Source organism: Microcaecilia unicolor, chromosome 3 (assembly GCF_901765095.1).
Source record: "Microcaecilia unicolor chromosome 3, aMicUni1.1, whole genome shotgun sequence".
Classification (NCBI taxonomy): domain Eukaryota; kingdom Metazoa; phylum Chordata; class Amphibia; order Gymnophiona; family Siphonopidae; genus Microcaecilia; species Microcaecilia unicolor.
The window spans coordinates 435,003,825-435,022,653 of record NC_044033.1 but is presented as its reverse complement, the minus strand read 5'-3'; the positions used below and the strand labels follow the sequence as shown (position 1 = coordinate 435,022,653).

Below are 18,829 nucleotides of genomic sequence, written 5' to 3'. Positions count from 1 at the left end.
TTTGCCCTGTTTGTCTGTTTTGATTAGATTGTAAGCTCTGTCGAGCAGGGACTGTCTCTTACGGGGCGAACTGACCATTCAGGCAACCGGGCAGTGCCCGAGGGCTCAGTGCTAACCTCCCATGTGATGTGCCACATGCCCACCTCCCTCTCCCAAATGAGATGATCTGTCTCTCTCCTCCCCTTCTATGCTCGGCGCTCAGTTCCCATTTCTGAGGCGCTCTGTTCCTATCTCCGAAACTCCCTCCCATCCTGTTTCCGGTGTGCAGGCAGGGCAGTACCAGCAGATAAATCTAACCTCTTTGAGATATATTGGACGATGCTGCTGACACCAGAACTTCTCTCTCCCGCGGCCCGCCCTCTTCTGAGGTAACTTCCTTTTTCCGCGTTAGCGGACCAGGCTTGAGCCTAGAGGACAGTAATTGTGGTGGACTCGGTGGCAGCTTGGCTTCTCCTTCTTCAAGTAAACCAGAAAAAAAATAAGACCCTTCTCCATTCGCTTTGTGCAGAATTGTAGCTCCTATTCTGTGATCACCCCTCCTTCCACCCTTCTGCTTTCCCTCCACACTTGTGCTCCAGGTTTCTTTTCCATCTCCCCTGAAAGGTTCCTCTCCTTTTCTCCAGCTCATTCCCTCTTCCTTCACCAGATGATCACCCTTTCTCCCATCCTTCTGCTTTCTCTCATTCTCTGTCCAGTTTCTAATCCTTTCCATCTCCTCTGCAAGGTTCTTTTCCACTTACACCCTTCTGTTTTCTCCTGCTCATTCCCTCTTCACCTGACGATCACCCCTCTTCCCATCCTTCTGCTTTCCCTTTCCTTTCCAACTCCCCTGAAACATTCCTCTCCACTTACACCAAATATAACTTAGTACTGTAGAAACCAGAAGTAGAAAGGATGGGGTCACTGGGTGAAAATTCTAAGAAGGATAATGGTGTATTTCATGGCTGCCTGTGCATGAAGTCAGTTTGTAATGTCCCCTTCCAGTCAGTGCTGTAATGGATTTAGCATGTGCTAATGATTAGTGTGGGCTAAATGTCTTGCAGCCCATAGAAATATAATGGGGTGCATGGTATTTAGTGCATGTGAATTATTAGCAGACCTTAGTAAAAGGACCCCTTAATTTGTTCTGTCTCTGGAAATAGCTCAGATTCTAACTTTTTGAAATTCATATTTTAGAGATTTTTTTAAATTTTTTGATAAACAAAGAAACAAATGTACAATTATTAGAGGCTATTGAAGGAAATCAATTTATATGCAGGCCAGGTAGAGTCATCTGTTAGAGCTTACTAAGGACTGTTTTCAATAGAATTTTGCCCTAGGCACAGAAACAGAGAAATCCTTTCCAAGAAGGGGGTGTGAAGCCTTCATGAGGCTTCTACAGTTTCACTAAGGCTGAGCAGTTGCTACGAGGAAGAAGGAATCTTAGGCCCAAACATGAAACCCTATAATCTTTAAAACAATCTACTTTGTTTGAAGGATGATGATGGTTCCTGGGATGTGTAGGTGCAGCGTGAGTTTGGTGGAGGGGGGGGGGGGGGTGGAATGCTAACACTGATTTTCTAAGGAAGCTGGATCTTTCTTCTAGATTGTTAAATAAGAATAAAGCAAAAAAAAAAAAAATCCCCCCCCCCCCATATAAGTTGATATCTCTTTAAAGCCAGTCAAGAAATGTGTTTACTTCAATAAAAAGTTATCATGTTATTAATTTTATCCTTTCTATTTGTGAATTCAAGTGGGCTAACATGGCAACCACATTACTTTATGATTCAGGACAGAAATCAGATTGTGCTGTATCTTATCTTTCACACCATCTTCCCCTGCAATATTAGGGGTCCTTCTACCAAGCTATTATCGGCACCAGTTGGCATTAATTAGAATTTACATCAGGGGCGTAGCCAGACTTCGGAGGGAGGGGGGTCCAGAGCCCAAGGTGAGGGGGCACATTTTAGCCCCCCCCCAGCGGCACCGCCGCCGCCCCCCACCACCATTGCTGAACCCCCCCTGCCATTGCCGAACCCCCCCACCACCAACTTTGATCCCCCTTGCTGACGACCCTCTCGACCCCCCTCCCGCCGCCAACCCGCCATCGCCTACCTTTGCTGGCGGGGGACCCCAACCCCCGCCAGCCGAGCCAAGGTCCTCTTCTTCCTAATCCCAAACAAGGCTTTGTTCTAGTCTGACATTCTGCACGTTGTACATGCAGGATGTCAGACTCACAGAAACAGAATGAAGCTGTTTCTGTGAGTCTGGACATCAGACTAGAACGAAGCCTTGCGCGGGATTGGGAAGAAGAGGACCTTGGCTCGGCTGGCGGGAGGTTGGGGTACCCCGCCAGCAAAGGTGGGCGACGGCGGGTTGGCGATGGCGGGTTGGCGGCGGGAGGGGGGTCGAGAGGGTCGCCGGCAGGGGGTCCAGAGGCAAATCTGCAGGGGCCCAGGCCCCCGTGGCCCCATACTGGCTACGCCACTGATTTACATACACAACTTGTTAGGCGTAATCTATAAAGTGATGTGTGTAAATTCTAAGACATGGATGTGAAAAGGGGGCATGGCCATGGGTGTGGAATGGGCGGTTCGTAGGCATTCCTAAATGCGCACTGTTATAGAATATGCCCGACCTTAAAAGTCTAAAAAAATTTTCCTTGTTAAATTTTGTCTTGGATCTAGTTAAGTATTTTCAATTTTGAGGTCAATGTAAAAGTTATTATTTCCTTTACTGAGACAGGTAGTCTGTCTAAAATATAGAATGCTTTGTTTAAAATTTAGTTGTTTCTCTTTATGCTTCTTTGACAAGATGTATAATTGAATTATAAATAAATAAATAAATAAATATGCCCGACCTACGCATAAATTAGGCATGGGCATTTACACCAAGTTTTACTTGATGTAAATAGCTGTGCCTAAATTTAATCACCAGACTAAGCACTTCGGCGTGTTTTGTAAACTACGCCTAACTTAGGCATATTGTATAAACCATGCCTAACTTTACGTGACATTTATAGAATACAATTAAGTGCATTATTTTTTTGCGCCAATTTTTTAGGCACTGTATACTGAATCTAGTCCTTAGGGGGTCTTTTACTAAAGGCTAGAGCATGTTATCTGCCAGAGGACTGATTTTATTCTTATGGGTCCTGCTGCAGATAGCATGCACTAATCTTTAGTAAAATGCCACCTTTGCATGACCACATTAAGGGGTTTGTGATAGTTTGCCTGTTACTGAGTGTTAAACTGCTTGTTTCTTAAATTCTGTGAATTTCTCTGTCAAGGGGCATGGCACGGGTGCAGAATGGGTGTGGAAGGCATTTGGCAGTTAGGGGCCCTTTTACTAAGCTGAGATAAAAAGGGCCCTAGGCTAGTGGTGGGGGCCAGTTTTGCCACACGCTGAGGCCCTTCTTATCACGTTGCCTTGCGAGAGGGGAGGGGGAGGAGCTGGCGGTAAGGGCTTCCGCATTAAGTCAGCGGTAACTTGGCAGCGCACGGCACTACCCGATTACCGCCAGGTAACCCCCCTGTGGAAGTATTTATCAAATTGTTCTGCTAGCACCGGAAATACCGCTTGCTGGGGATGAAACTACTGCCGACGCCTGCGTTTGTCCGGCAGTAGCTCCAGATTGGTGCACGGTAAGCCTGAGGTGGGCTTACCGCCGCTTAGTAAAAGGGCCCCTTAATGCACTACACTTACCCTGCACTTACCCCCTAATTCTATAAAAGTTGCCAAAAATTGTGCGCTCAAATTTGGGCGCCTGCCCAATTTGCGGGTGCAATTTAGCTGAATAACGAGCCAATTAGTGCCAATAATTGGCGCTTTAACAAGCAGCGATTGGCACTAATTAGATTTAATTGGCATTTACATGTGTAAATTTAGGAAAGGGAGCCGCACCTAAATTTTATACACAGCCCAAGAAGGGGGCACGGAAATGGGAGGGTCATGGGTGTTTTAGGGTGGATCAGGCCTAATGTAGCGTTAATGGGGGCCACTTACCACCTCTTAAAAAGGAGGCACTAGGGGCTGGATTCTATAAATTGAGCTCAAAAATGGCTGCTGGAATAGATCAGCGCTAAGCACCATTCTATAAAGGGTGCATGCCCTTTACAGCATTGCACAAAGGGGCCCTTTTACTAAGCTGCGGTAGGGCCTATGCGCATGCAGCACGTGCCAAAACGAGACTACCACCAGGTTAGCGCACCCCCCCCCCCCCCCGCTTGTAATTTTGGATTCGGCGTGCTCATTCTGGCGGTGGAAATAATTTTTTTATTTTCCACCGTGTGTTTAGTTTCTGGTGGTAATCTGCAGTTGGCATGCGCTGAATGGTTACCACACGTGTAGTGTGTGTGGGGTCACGGGGACCTTTCCCCCACTAGATTTGGCCCTGGACCCCCCTGCTGACTACTCTCTCCACCCCCCCCTCCTGCCGCCAACCCGCCGTCAACCCGCCGTCGCCTATCTTTGCTGGCGGGGGACCCCAACCCTGCCAGCTGAGGTCCTCTCTTCCGTTGCAGCAAAGCTTCCTGTTCTGAGTCTGACGTCCTGCATGTACAACGTGCAGGACGTCAGACTCAGAATTTGAAACTGAAGGAAGCTTTCCTGCAACGGAAGAGAGGACCTCAGCTGGCAGAGGTTGGGGTTCCCCGCCAGCTTTGCAACGGAAGGACCTCGGCTGGTGGGGGTTGGGGTCCCCCGCCAGCTTTGCAACAGAAGGACCTTGGCTGGCGGGGGTTGGGGTCCCCGCCAGCAAATGTAGAAGACGGCGGCGGGGGAGGATTGGCGGCGGGAGGGGGGTGGAGAGGGTTGTCTTTGGGGGGTTTGGGGTCAAAGTTGGTGGCGGGTAGGGTCCGGCAATGGCGGGGGGGGGGGGGCTAAAATGCGCCCCCTCACTCTGGCTCTGCCCCCCCCGGGCCGAAGTCCAGATACGCCCCTGGTGTGTGAGCCCTTTCCACTAGATCAATGAGTAAGGGCTCAGGCCGTAAATAGGCACGCACTAGTTTTAATTTTAGTGCACGTCCATTCCCCAGTCCATTAAAAAAATATGCCCTTTTTCCCAGACGCGGTAAAAATGGCTCAGTGTGCGCTAAAAACACGTGCCCACACTACAGCAGGCCACTTTTTTACTGCAGCTTAGTAAAAGGACCCCATAGTGCTGATTCCCATACCCAAACTAGGGGCCCTTTTTATGAAGAAGTGGGTGCCTGGCGGTAATTCCAAACTTGCCATGCGCTGATTCCCGTGGAAGAAAATAATTTCCTATTTTCTACTGCAGGGGCATTCCCGGTGGTAACTGACAGCTCGGCCACATTGGCGTGCGCTGCATGATTACTGTGTGAGTAGCGCTTGAGCTGTTACTGCTAGGTCAATGGCTGGTGGTATGGGATCAGGCAGTAAATAGCCATGCACTACTTTTCATTTTAGCGCATGGACGTTTACCTCCCTCATTAAAAAAAAGCCTTTTTTCCCAGCCGCGGTAAAAAATGCACGCACCAAAAGCACGGACCCACACTACCGTAGGCCACTTTGTACTGCAGGTTAGTAAAATGGCCCCTAAGTGTCAGACTTATGCCTTCTGACACATGGTGCAAATGGTGGCAACCGAGTTGGGCATGTTGACCCATTGTTCTATAACTAGGCATGCAAACTTTTGAAATTGACATGCCCCTGTCCCCTCCCATGGCCCCCTCTTGAGATATGCATTATGGGAGATAGGCTCACTGCTTTACAGAATAATGTGCAGCCAGATACGCACACAAATTCTAATGGGTGTCAATTAACTTCAATAATTGGTTGTTAGCACCCAGTTTTATTGAAGGTTCTGAGCTCATTATTCGTTTAATTTGCACATACATCTCATGAGCACGCCCAAATTTGGGCGCCATATATAGAATCCGAGGGTAAGTGCTTTTGCATTAACTGGGAGCAATTACTGCATGTTAATCTGAATGTTAATGCATGGCCTGCAATAAATAATAGTGGAAATGCCCCTTCTTGATGCAGCCTTAGTTTTGAACTTGCTATGCATTAAAATCTTGCATTATAGTGCGTTAAACCTCACATTTAATGCACTTTGATAGTGAGGCCCCTTAATTTTTCCTTTTTCTTTTGGCTTTGCTGCCAGTTGAATGATTTTTTTTTTAATTTTTAGGTTTTCTTTCCTGCTGACTTAAATCTTCGTATGAGTAGTATAAGTGCAGAAGACTATGTTTTCGACACCGTTTCTAGGTAATATGTATGTTCTTGTGTGTTTCTTGCTCTTACTTTGTATTATGAACTGCAGTGTCTTCCTGAAATGTTATTTTTACCAGGCAATGCATGAATCCAAATGACTATTTTATTTATTTATTGAATGATATAGGAAAATTGGGCATTAATATTTGTCAGCAACTATCATAAGATTATGAAGTAGTTAGTGCCTGATTTTTCAGAGCATGTATCTAACCTCAGCTTCAATGAAAATTCAGCTGAGGCTCTTGTAAAGAGAAAAAACATCAGAAGATAACATTTTTGAATTATACATGCAAAATACTTCCGAGGGAATTTTGTGCAAAATGTTTGAAAATTCTGTAAAATTCTGTGCTGCTTATTTATAGTGTTGTTGCACAGAATTTCCCCATTCTAAGGCCTGAAATTCCCTCCTTCCATTTCCCTCCTCAAACTCCAGCCTCCCCAGTTCTGTCTCTCACTCCAATTGCAGTTCTATCTCCCTGTAACTCAGCAAGACTCATAATTCTGCCCCCAAAGTCTTCTCCTGTATGCAGTGCCCCCTCTCAAAAATCCCATTGGCACACTCTCAGCTTTTGCTGCCCCCCCCAAACCCCAGAGCACACTCTCACCTTTCTCTGTTGCTCTGCTCCCACTCCCCCTCTCAATGGCACACTCACCTTGCTCTGCCCCCCCACCCTCCCCATGGCACACACACTCTGCCCCCATCCTCCCCATTATACATGCACTTTGCACTGCCTCCCTTCCAACCCTCCCTATGGCACACTGTTACCTTATTCTGCCACCTCCTTTATGGCATGTTCGCCTTGCTCTGGCTCCCACCCTCCCTCCCCATGGCACATTCACCTTTGTCTGCTCCCCCCACCCTCCCTAGTGACACATTCACCTTTTCTGCCCATTCCCTCCCCATGGCATATTCACGTTTGTCTGCCTGCCTGCCCCCCTCCAACCCTCATTGTACATTTGGAGCAGATAATGCCAGCTATCCCCCTCCCCTGCAGAAATCATGGGCAGGAGGTGGAGGAGGAAATGAACCATTGCACATTGGGTCACTTCCTCCACCTCTGCTGGTTTAGACATGACAATTTATGTGAACTGTGGGACCCCTTCGGTTCACTTTAATCTGGTCTAATCCAGCAGAGGAGGAGGAAGTGACCCGATGTGCAGCGGTTCGTTTCCTCCTCCTCCTCCTGCCTTGTGATCTCTGCGGAGGAGGGGAAGACAGACTGGGGAGAGATCTGATGGTGGCACCTTTACAAAATTTTGCACAATAAGTACAGAATTCTGCACAAATTCTGTGCTGTGCAGTTGTGCAGAATTCCCCCAGGAGTAACACATGTACTCAGAGCAGCCTCCTGAGGAAACAAAAGTGAATTCCACAGAGCAGGGTACTGCATGGAAAGGAACAGGAGTCTGTGGGCTTTCTGCGGGGATCTGAAGGTGTGGAAAGAGGGGAAATGATTTGGAGAGACGAGACAGATATCTGGCACCTGATTTAATAAACTTTTTTCTCCCATAGCTGCAGAATGTAAAAAAAAAAATTCTAGGATATAAAACCTTTTAAATATTTTGAGAAAGAATCCATTTCATCGACTATGTTTTAGCGTTTCACTATAGATGGACAGTAAATCCTTTATAATTTTTTAGACGTGCCTGCTAATTTTGTGAGATCTCAGATGAGCTATGTGCTATAGTGTAAACTTTTCTTACTAAAAGGGAACATTACCAGAAATGTTTCTTAGAAAAAATATTCCAGACTCTTCTTTCTAGAGCATGTTTTTATCTCTATTGTGCAGACATGGGTATTCACCTTGGTAAAGAGAAAACAAGTAAAAGTATGATCAGTGTAATTCCTGTTCTCTAGGAACAACTTTGAATATACCTTAGAAGCATCAAAATCTCTTCGACAGAAACCAGGTGACAGTACAATGACGTATCTAAATAAGGGTCAGTTTTACCCAATTGCACTGAAGGAAGTAAGCAGCAACAAGGGAATCCATCATCCTATCAGCAAAGTCAGGGTAAGCTACTGAGAAGTTTTAGGGAAGTTTTTTTTTTTTTAAAGGAACAACAACATTAAATATTTATTCTGAGAAGAAAGGGTAATTTCTTTGTTCAATACACAATTATTTGTTAGCCTTGAAATAAAATAATAATTAATATCTTTCGCAATATTGAATGTTTGTGATAACCTCAATGCTTTGGTTTTTGGTAAGATTTTTAGATTTCTTTTTATTTGTGTGTGTGTGTTGTGCTTATGTGTTTATAGAGCGTGATCATGGTTGTATTTGCTGAAGACAAAGGCCGAGAGGATCAGTTGCGACACTGGAAGTACTGGCATTCGCGGCAGCACACAGCAAAACAAAGGTGCATTGACATAGGTAAGAGAAGCTCACCTTTTCCCTCTTACTGGTGATATTTAAATGCTAAACTAAACTAATGATTGCTGTCAGCTCTTTGGAAGTCTTGCAAGGGCCCAAAGTCCACAGGGTCTTCTGTAAGCTTTGCAACCCCATCGGGAGGTCTTACTGAACAAGCCACAGACAAGAAGGAAATGTGGAGAGGAACAGGGCCATTGATCTATAACTCTAAGTTAGCTTAGGCCTTTGGCATTGTTAGAAAGAAACCTTTGCAAACTTCCACCTGCTGGCAGGCAAGGCAAGGCTGTGGCCTGCTTCCAAGTTCTGCTACAGAATGAGCAGTCCCATCTTTCTTGGCCTGTGGTGAATAGAGCAGGTTTAAGCACTATCCACTTAAATCACCTACACATACAAATACTTGTTGATTATTAAACTCCTTTAGGACATTCCCCCTTCCCCTCCCCCTATCAGCCAGGTTGACATTTCTCCTCTTTGCCACAGGGCATGGCACAGGAACCCTGTCATGTTTAATGTCACTGGCTTTGCCCTGTGTTTTTCCATCACTGGGATTTTTTTTAATGACTTGTGCGCCTTCTGTGGTGAAAGAGCCACCCAGGAACATTTTTGTTCTTTAAACGCCTGAAAGCTTCTAGAACTGCAATGACATTACTTTTACTGTGTATGTGGGTATGATTTTATTTTTTTATTTTGACAGCTGATTATAAAGAAAGCTTTAACACCATCAATAACATTGAGGAGATTGCGTATAATGCTATTTCCTTCACATGGGACATCAACGAGGAAGCGAAGGTCAGTGCTGAGCAGGCATATGAATTAGCCTTTTTTTCTGCTTGGGCTCCGTAAAGGGCATGTAAAGCTCCTGATCTTCAGACAATTAGGGTATTTGTGCTTTTGTATGAAGAAATAGGACAGGAGGAAAGTTTATTTGGGCACCAAATTCACAGCACCATTCAAGCAACTGGGGGGGGGGGGGGGGGGGGAAGGAAACGCTATCAGCAAAAGAGCAGAATTGGTAGAAGAAATTGCTGCTTTTCTGAAGGTGTACTGATAAGATGGTTACTTTCCTTGTGTATCTGTACTGGAGCTTCCCATACTTTTTCCCCTTCGAACCACTTGACCCCAGAGAGCAACCAGTATGGAGTGTGGAGAGTGTGGGAGTTGGAATGGGGCAGTACACTCCAATCTGTACTACAATGATTTGTATTACAATGATTTGTAGTAGTAGTAGTAGTAGTACACTGATAGGAGAGTAAGGATGGGGGAAATGGAGAAGCTGTGAAAGAAGAAGCAGAAAACATGAAGAGTAGCCTGCACCCTAAATAGCAACTGTACACAGCAGCACAGCATTCATTACCCCTCCCAGAGCAACTGTAACACCCACTTCCTCACTGACTTTACCAAACACACTAGATTTGTATGTTTTGTGTTGTTTTTTTTGTTTTGTTTTGTCTTAGATTTGGATTTCTTTCTTTCTTTCTTTCTTTCTTTCTTTCTTTCTTTCTTTCTTTCTTTCTTTCTTTCTTTCTTTCTTTCTTTCTTTCTTTCTTTCTTTCTCTTTCCATACTTTGCATTTCTTTAAAGCCAGGCCCTCTTCTTCTTCAGTCTCTCTGTTGAATGGCACCCTTTCTTCCATCCTGGCAAATAAGGGGGTAATATTTAAAGGCATTTATCCAGTTAGCAGTGCTGGTGAAAGAGAGAAAGAGAGAGAGAGAGCACTATTTGGACAGTGCCAGCAGGGCAGGATTAAAGCACAGTCAAACTAGGTATGTCCTATGGCCCAATTGATAAGGAAAAGGACTACCAAATGAGCCAAGTCAATGGTTCCTAATGAAGATTTTTACCCTGGTAAGTAAGCTGCTGGCAGAAAGAAAAGTGGAGGTGAAGGAACCAGAATCAGCTCTACCCAAAGTGGTTTGTCTATTCTCCCCACCACTGTTGGCAGCAGAAGTTGAGGAGAAATTGTATTACATTAATAAAATCATAGTAAAAAAGGAAAGCCAAATCACATAGTCCAGTTAAGAAAGCCTGAGAAGAATCTATACTATCCATTCCTATACACCCCGTCCCAGGTGTAAAAAGAATGGAAGAATAAATGTATAGTACTGGGAATGCTTGTTCAAGAAGATAGGTCTTTAAAGCAGTCTTAAAATTTGGACAGGAATTTTCAGTACACAAATTCAAGGTCATAGCATTCCAGGGTACTGGGGCAAGGGAAAAAAAAAAAGCACGCTGATGCATAGATTCTAAGTAAGTGGATCGTCCTGGGGAGAGATAAAGTTGGATGTCAAAAATTCTCAGTTGAGTATGTAGAGTAATGAGAGATGCCAAATAGGAAGGAGCACCTTATTTAAAGTGAGAATCCTATAACATGCTTGCCCAGGGCTTATCAAAGGGTTAAACCTGTCCTGAGTGCCAGGACAGTTCTTGTTGGAACTTGAGTAGAGCCTGAGGTTATCCAGTTCAATAGATAGACGTCTGAATATGGCCAGTAACCGGATAGTGACAGCTGGTATGTGACTGTTGGCGTTGAATATCCAGTTTTAAATTTAAATGTGACTGCTGTGCTTCAGTATTGGGCTCTAAGGGGGGTAATTATATAAACCGAGTGCTTACACTTATGTGCTGATTCATGCAAAATTCATTAGAATAATGGCATGTGTTTGCACATACATGTGTAAATGCCAAAATCTGCCTAAGTGTTACTCTATAAGTACACACATATATTACATAGCGGGTATTTGACAGACGGGCTTGCACATAAGAGGAAGTCTGGGCACTGTTATAGAATTATCCCTTAGGGGTCTTTCCTTCTGCTTCCTTAGTCCAATATGCACACCCTGCACGGATTCCCCCTCTCATCACTCCAACTCTTCTGCTTACATCTTCCACAGCCAATTCTGTTATTGCCTTTTCTCGCATTCCCGTCTACATACTGGTCCCCTCTCCAATCCTTCCCTGCTGAACCTCCCCTCTGAAACTCACTGAGCTATTGCTCTGTCAGAGCCTGGGGTACTCTGAGAGTAAAGTGGAACTTTGAGTCATATACTTCTTCTCCTCCTCCTCCTTCCTTGGAGCCTCAGCAGCAATATTTTGTCCTGGAAGAAGAAAGGGAGCTGGCTGCAATACTGGCACATTTTCTACCCAGGCTGGTGGTGGTGGTGGGGTTAATGACTGTAGGAGCATTGAGCAAACCTGCAACCCCAGCACATTTTGAGGTCTGAATGGACAGCAGTGGTATTTAGAATTAAGAATTGGGGGAGGGGGGTTCTCAAGGAAGTGGTTCTGGCCAGAAAAAGTATCACACAGGAAGGTGTATTTTCTAAGCATTTACACTTGCAAAGTTGCATAGTAACCTATGGAACTTTAAATGAGCCCCATAATCTCCCTAATTCTATATATGACACCAATTTGTGCTTGCAACTTAATTGCATAATGAGCTAATTAGCACCGATAATTGGGCACTAGCAATTAATTATTGGTGCTAACTGGTGATCATTTGAATTTATATGAGCTTCTTTGTAGTTGCTATTCTATAAAGATGTGTATGGATCCAAAAAGGGGGCATGACCATGGGAGGAGCATAGGCAGGTCAGGGCGTTCCTGGAATTTGTGTGCAGTGTTTCAGAATAAGGCAGATCTGTGCCTAATTTAGGTGCAAGAATTTACACCAGATTTCAGTTGGTGTAAGACCTTGCGCCCAGAATGGAGCGCGAATCCCTGCGCCAAACATCATTCTATAATCGATGCCCAACTTGGAGCACCATTTATAAAATAGCTTTTAGCCCTCCTTGTTTTTGGCACTATATAGAAAATCTAGTCCTGCAAGGCTTAGGCTGGTAGCAGGTGAGGAAGGTAGGTGTATATTGCGCAGCTGTATTTATTACCAAGCAATGGTCCTGTTCTCTGCTTCTTGGCCAGCAGCACACTTGGTCTTTGAGAAGTCACTGCTTTGCTATTTACGTAAGATGGCAACACGATGGAAGGTGGTGCCAGCTTTGGAAATAGTTGTGTTTTCTTGTGGGTTTTTTTTTTATAAGTCCACAGGAATGTAGTCACAACCCTAGACAATGATATTACAACTCTGTTTGGTGTCATAACTATGTTTTGGAAACCATTTGATCTCTATATATGAATACACATCTCTCTATATAAAAGGCAACACCAACGTTCTATGAAGCCTCCAGCCGGAAGTGTGAAGGGGGTGAGATATCTGGTTTCCCTATGAGTGTCTGCCCCGTCCTCTCTGTAACACAGTCAGTGAAGGAAAACAGCAGAGCACGAAATCAAATCGCTGGCTCTGTAACAGTGAAGGACTCAGAGGGGGGAGGGGAGAGAGGCCAGAGGGCAGGGACACACACACTCCCACATGCACACAGAAGAAAACCTTGCTAGCCCCGGTTTCATTTGCATCAGAAACGGGGCTTTTTTACTAGTAAATGCATAAATATTAAAAAGTTCATAATTAAAGAAAAAAAGTGTTCTACTTTTTAACCCTGGTGTCCAGTTTGTTTTAGCTTTGGAGTTAGAATGATGGTACAGGAACCCATAGTTAAATGATGTTGTTTGTCTCAGTGCATCCTCCGAAGGGAATCCATTGTGTTGATTTTAGGGTGCTGGTGTGTTAACCTTTTTTTTAAGCTTCTTTGATGCAGTGAAGCTTGGTGCAATTGGGCTATCATCTGTGCATTCGCTCAGGACAGTGCCCAAGGGACAACCAAAAACCTATATTTCATGTCCATGCGGATCAGAGTAGACTTCTGCTGATCTCCTGCCACTGATTGGTTCTCCTGTGTAGGGTGAATTCAGTCATGCAGGGGAGATGGGAAGTGGCAGTTTTCTACTCAAGCTACTGCAGCTGGCATATAAGGAAGAGTTATCTGAGGGAGGGTGCAGGGAAGTCGAGGAGAGAGAATACAAAGGAACAGATGTAAAGTAGAAGGCCAAGAGATAAAAGAGTAGGGATAGCAGCAGAGAGAGGGCAAGAGGAGAAAAGCGAGGAAGGAATACAGCATAAAGGAGGAAATGTCTCCGATGGCTTCAGATATGGTCGAGTGGATCCGGACAGTTGCAGTTCTCAAGCTGCTGTACATAACATTCCCAGTCATTGCAGCTGCTTGGAAAGCATCTCTGTTCTGCCCAGTGGTTTCTTTTAGTGGCGGCAGTAGTCACAGAGCATAGCACGTTTGAGACAGCATGCATTTACAGATTCTGCAGTGACTTCGACGTTAGCTTCAGAACTTAGTACAAGAACAGTACTGGGCAGACTTCTACGGCCTGTGCCCTGAGAAAGGCAAGGACAAATCAAACTTGGGTATGCATATAAAGTAACACATACCATGTAAAATGAGTTTATCTTGTTGGGCAGACTGGATGGATTGTACAGGTCTTTATCTGCAGTCATTTACTATGTTTCTATGACTCTGCCCCTGCATCATACTTAAAACTCATACAAGAGTGGACAGCATCAGTAGAAGAGGGCAGCTGCAAAAATACCAATGAACCTGTTTTACCATAGGTGCAAAATATGCACAGGGATTTGAAAATTAAATCCCAGCATGTAGTTTCCTTGTCCTTCCCCTTTTCCCTGTGGCAAAATGTAGCTGCCTTGTAGAACTCTGCAACTGGCCTCACCAACTGAGCGGAGAGCAGCTTTCTACCATGGAATTTACCCAGCTAACGGACAGGTGCTTTCTGGTACCTAAATGAAAACAAAAACAGTGGGATTGGAGGATCGTTATATTGAGGCTTGAGAGGTTTTATGGTTTTTCTTATTATAAATTGGTATTGGTATTGTTTTGTAAATTCTTTTCAGCTGATTTTATAATTTAGCTTTTGAATTAAAATAATAAAAATATTCAAACAAAAAAAGAAATAAAACAATTTTTAAATTGGACTAACAATACATAATACTGGGTAATTTGAAAACTGTTGACCCTCCCTGCCGGTAAAAGTACACACTGATGGTTTTTGGAATCTCTGTTTGGCTGTTAGCAGCTATTACTTTGCTATGACTGCAGCTGCTTTTTGCTGCTTGCCACAAACTGCCAACCTAGGCAAATGTATAGTCTGCCTAATGGTTAAGCTGGCCTTGGAGTGCTCATACTGTAAAATGAAAGGCGTTACAAGAAAGAGCCTATAACTGAGGCTGGAGCTGGGGCAAGGAAGGACAGAAACACCTTCCTAATTTCCTTCAAACACTGCTGGAAGGTTTCATGGCCATGTTAGGTTTCACAAAGGATTTTTTGTTTTCCACACTGACAAACATTTGTTTGAGGTTCACTCAACAAAGCATTTTATTATTTAATGTCCGTTGAGTACATACAATGGGTGAAAACTATTTAACTTTGTAAAAGAGAAAACCCTGGAAGGAATTATTATTCAAATGGAATGGCGTGATTGAGCATTAAAAGTCTGTAAAGAAACACCCTGCACCAGGTGGATAGCTTCACTTACCAGAGTGAGCAGGGAAAGCAAAAAAGCACAACCGACCCTGCCTGCTAATGTCAACATCCAAGAGTCCTGCTTCATGTATGCTGTGTAAACACAAAGCAGAATGGGTCTTTCCCCAGCTTTTGTGTTTTTAGCCTAGAAGACTTAAATTAATGCAATAAGATTGAAATAAAAGATGGAGATCATATGATTTTCAAAACTAAGCAAAACCACTATTGAATTTTTCCAATAATGTGTTTTATAAAAGTATTAGATTGATTGTGGACATTCACTGCTGTGAGAACCCATTAGTGATGATGGAGTCTGAGTCAGCCATTTTGTGGTATTCTTGATGTACTCAGCTTGTTTTATACCTAATGTATGTCTTGTGTGGGAATGTAACTATGAAAGGCATGAAAGGTGAATTAAAAGAGGGAAGGGGTTGTTGTTTTTTTCTTCTTTTGGAAAGGTTATATGAAGGATTGTTTGCTGTTTACTGAAGATTTTGTCAGAGTGGGGAAATTGTGCTTAAAATGTAGTGTTCCAAGAAAGAACACAGCAGCCAGACTCATATTTGGAAAATCAAAATACGAAAGTGCAAAACCCCTACGAGAGAAGCTACACTGGCTCCCACTCAAAGAACGCATCACGTTCAAAATATGTACCCTAGTACATAAAATCATCCATGGCGATGCCCCAGCCTACATGTCAGACCTGATAGACCTACCATCCAGGAATACTAAAACATCATCTCGCACATTCCTTAATCTTCATTTCCCCAACTGTAAAGGCCTAAAATACAAATTAATGCACACATCAACCTTTTCCTATATAAGCACGCAATTCTGGAACGCATTGCCACTCAACCTAAAAGCGACCTATGAACTGACCAACTTCCGTAAACTACTAAAGACCCATCTCTTCGACAAGATATACCACAAAGACCAAAACATGTGAAACTCCCACATATATCCAGAAATGTTAATAATGCCTTCTGTTATATTACTACCATGTATTCGATTACCATGTAACCCCAAATCCTTCTGTAACACCAAATATCTACTCTTTTCTCTTTCTCACTATCCATGATGTATTGTAAGCCACATTGAGCCTGCAAAGAGGTGGGAAAATGTGGGATACAAATGCAACAAATAAAATTGCTCCCAATTGTTTTCATTATGGAAGAAGGGGTGAATGTCTCCCCAGACGTCTGTGGGCAGGGCCAGGAGGGGAGGGAAAGACACTGGATTGTGCACAGGGGGGCGGAAGTACCCAGTACGGCAATTCTTATTATGTTTTAGATAATTGAGTTGATAGTTAAGCAAAATCCGCAATATTATTCTTTGCTGTTCTGACTTATATTTCATTTCTGAAGCAATATTGCTGTTTGCGTTGTTACAATCTTTTTTCATATCTTTATTCTAATTTCCCTCCAGTATTATGGTAGAAGTGCTCTTGCATTGACTTGTCAAACTGAAAATGTGAAGGCATCACCCTGATACCTAAGAACAGTATGTACAACCATCTGGTGTGTAGATTTTTGGAATAGGGTTTTTTTTTTAATCTGTAGTATTTCCCTAATTTCGTCCTACTGGCTAAAATTAACTTTAGGGTCTGACCTATGAAATGACAATGGTCAAGCTTTGGTTTTGGCTGAGATCGAGAACCTGTTTCATGGAGAGGGATAGCATCCTGACACCTGACTCTGCTGGAAACTCAATACCATTAATCTGCCTGCTTTGGCAATGTTTGTAAACCATCTGGAAAAAAATATTTTAAATATTTTTATTGAAGAAAATGACAAGAAAAAAAGTGGCAAGGATACATTCTACAAACCATCAACTGGCAAGAAACAGCTAACAAATGTACAGCTAACTGTAACATAGCTAGTATGTACAGCATCCTTGAAATGCTTTAGATGAAATCAAAGTTTACCAAGAAATACCTACCCACAACGAGGGAAGGAGGCTTGGAATCAAAATAGCTTTCACCTGACCCCATCCCATCCCAAACAGACCCCCAAAATCTCCCAGTCTCCCAACCCCCCGTTCCCAAACCCCACCCCACCCCCATATGAGAACCTAATAGAACTGTGAACTCAGAAAGCCCCTGTAGGAAAGCACTATGAAGCATTAATGTGCAACCTGTTTAAAATGAGACTCCGAGCCCGTGGGTAAAGCGACTGAATATAGGCAGACCAAATCACTAGAAAGTGTTTAGAGCACTTATAAGTAACATGAGCCTCCCTGGCTTCCCACAGCATAAGGGCATTCAGCTGATTTCTCCACTGCAAGTGGGAGGAATCCTCCAGGGCGTTCCCCACCAGGGCTGCTTTATGACTAAATAATTTAGGACTTTGACCCCAGGCACCCATACCTCCCTCACAATGCAAGATCCAGGTTGCAAAAGAAAGGATGATACGAGAGCCCAGCAATCATCCAATATAGTAGTTATTTCGTCCCAAAAGGATGCAATATTAGGACAATCCCAAAAAAACATGGTATAAGGTACCTTCCTCTGCTCCACACTTTGCACAAGCCAGGGAGGCTATGATCTTAGCTTTATAGGCCCTCTGAGGGGAAAAATGAGCTCGTTGTATAACCTGAAACTGACATACTCCGCACCAGCCTGGGGAAATTAAGCAGTCCTTCCCATGCTTGCCGTAGAAAATCATAATCTCAAGCATGGTCCAAGGACTGAAAGGCCTTATGCAATCCAGAAATTGTTACCCGATCTTCAGAAACCCCAGAAAAGAAAGCAACGGCATAGTCACAGGCAATAAATCTAATGAATGGACATAATGGATCAGTTGACAGTAAGCAAAAAAAAAAGCTCCCCCCACAACTCTTCAGCTGAGAGGGAAGATCTCAAAAAGAGTACATCCTGCCGTCCAGTAGCAAAAAATGCTCAATGAAAGAAAATCCCTCTGCCTCCCAGGTAACAAAAACTCCATTCTCCCAGCCATGGACAAATTCGCTATTACCACATAAGGGGGCACTAAGGAAGTACAAGAAGCACAGCCACCTCACAATGTGATGAAATCTTTCCAAAGTTCTTTGAGGGGTCTCAAAAGACAACTATATCGAATCTCCCTAGGCGACAGCCCAAAGGGAGCAGGTAATTAAAGTGTGCCAGGGCCGAAAGTTGATTCAATCGTTCTAGGAGTATAATCATGAGAACCCAGCAACCAATCTTTCAGATGTTGAGGAAGACATGCCTGGTTGTACTTCCTCAGATCCTGCAGGCCCAGACCCCCCATCCTCCAACCGCTTTAAAGATAAGACAGTCACAACTTAGATTTTCTCCCCCACCCCCAACAAAATGTTCCAACCAAACTATACAGTTTCTTCACATCCTTCTTGGGTAATCTGATGGGGCAAACTTGCAAAACATACAACCATTTGGGGAAAATCGTCATCTGGTATAAACTAATATGCCCACTCAGAGAAAGAGGCAACTGTGTCCAAGCCATCAAATGTTTTTTAGTCTGAGTAAACAAGTGTTGAAGGTTTAAAGAGTGCAGATGATGAACATCCATAGGCAACAAGATTCCCAGGTATCGAAAGGACCTCAGAAACAAGCAAAAAGGAAAAGACTCTCCAAATTCTAGGTCCAACCCCTCCGATTTTTGATAGTTAAGCTTGAAGCCTGAAAAGCCCCTGTACTTAGTGAAGCTGTCCAATAGGACAGCCAGGAACTCATGAGCATCAGTAAGATGCACTAACCGAATAGGGGCACTCATGTGATCCCACTCAGCCAGAAAAAGCCGTGGGACACTTACACTGGTCAAGTAAATATCACCCTCC

The 18,829-nt window shown here is 43.9% G+C and overlaps 1 protein-coding gene across 5 annotated transcripts in view; it reads left to right on the top strand.

The window, feature by feature from the left end:
• Nucleotides 1–18,829, top strand: part of GRHL1 (grainyhead like transcription factor 1) — a 169,443-nt gene that overhangs the window by 68,634 nt on the left and 81,980 nt on the right. For all 5 annotated transcript variants that reach the window (XM_030198875.1, XM_030198874.1, XM_030198876.1 and 2 more), the window contains exons 5-8: nucleotides 6,137–6,213; nucleotides 8,078–8,234; nucleotides 8,483–8,594; nucleotides 9,289–9,383. In XM_030198875.1, coding sequence (XP_030054735.1) covers nucleotides 6,137–6,213; nucleotides 8,078–8,234; nucleotides 8,483–8,594; nucleotides 9,289–9,383 — 441 coding nt within the window. The remainder of the gene's footprint in view (nucleotides 1–6,136; nucleotides 6,214–8,077; nucleotides 8,235–8,482; nucleotides 8,595–9,288; nucleotides 9,384–18,829) is intronic.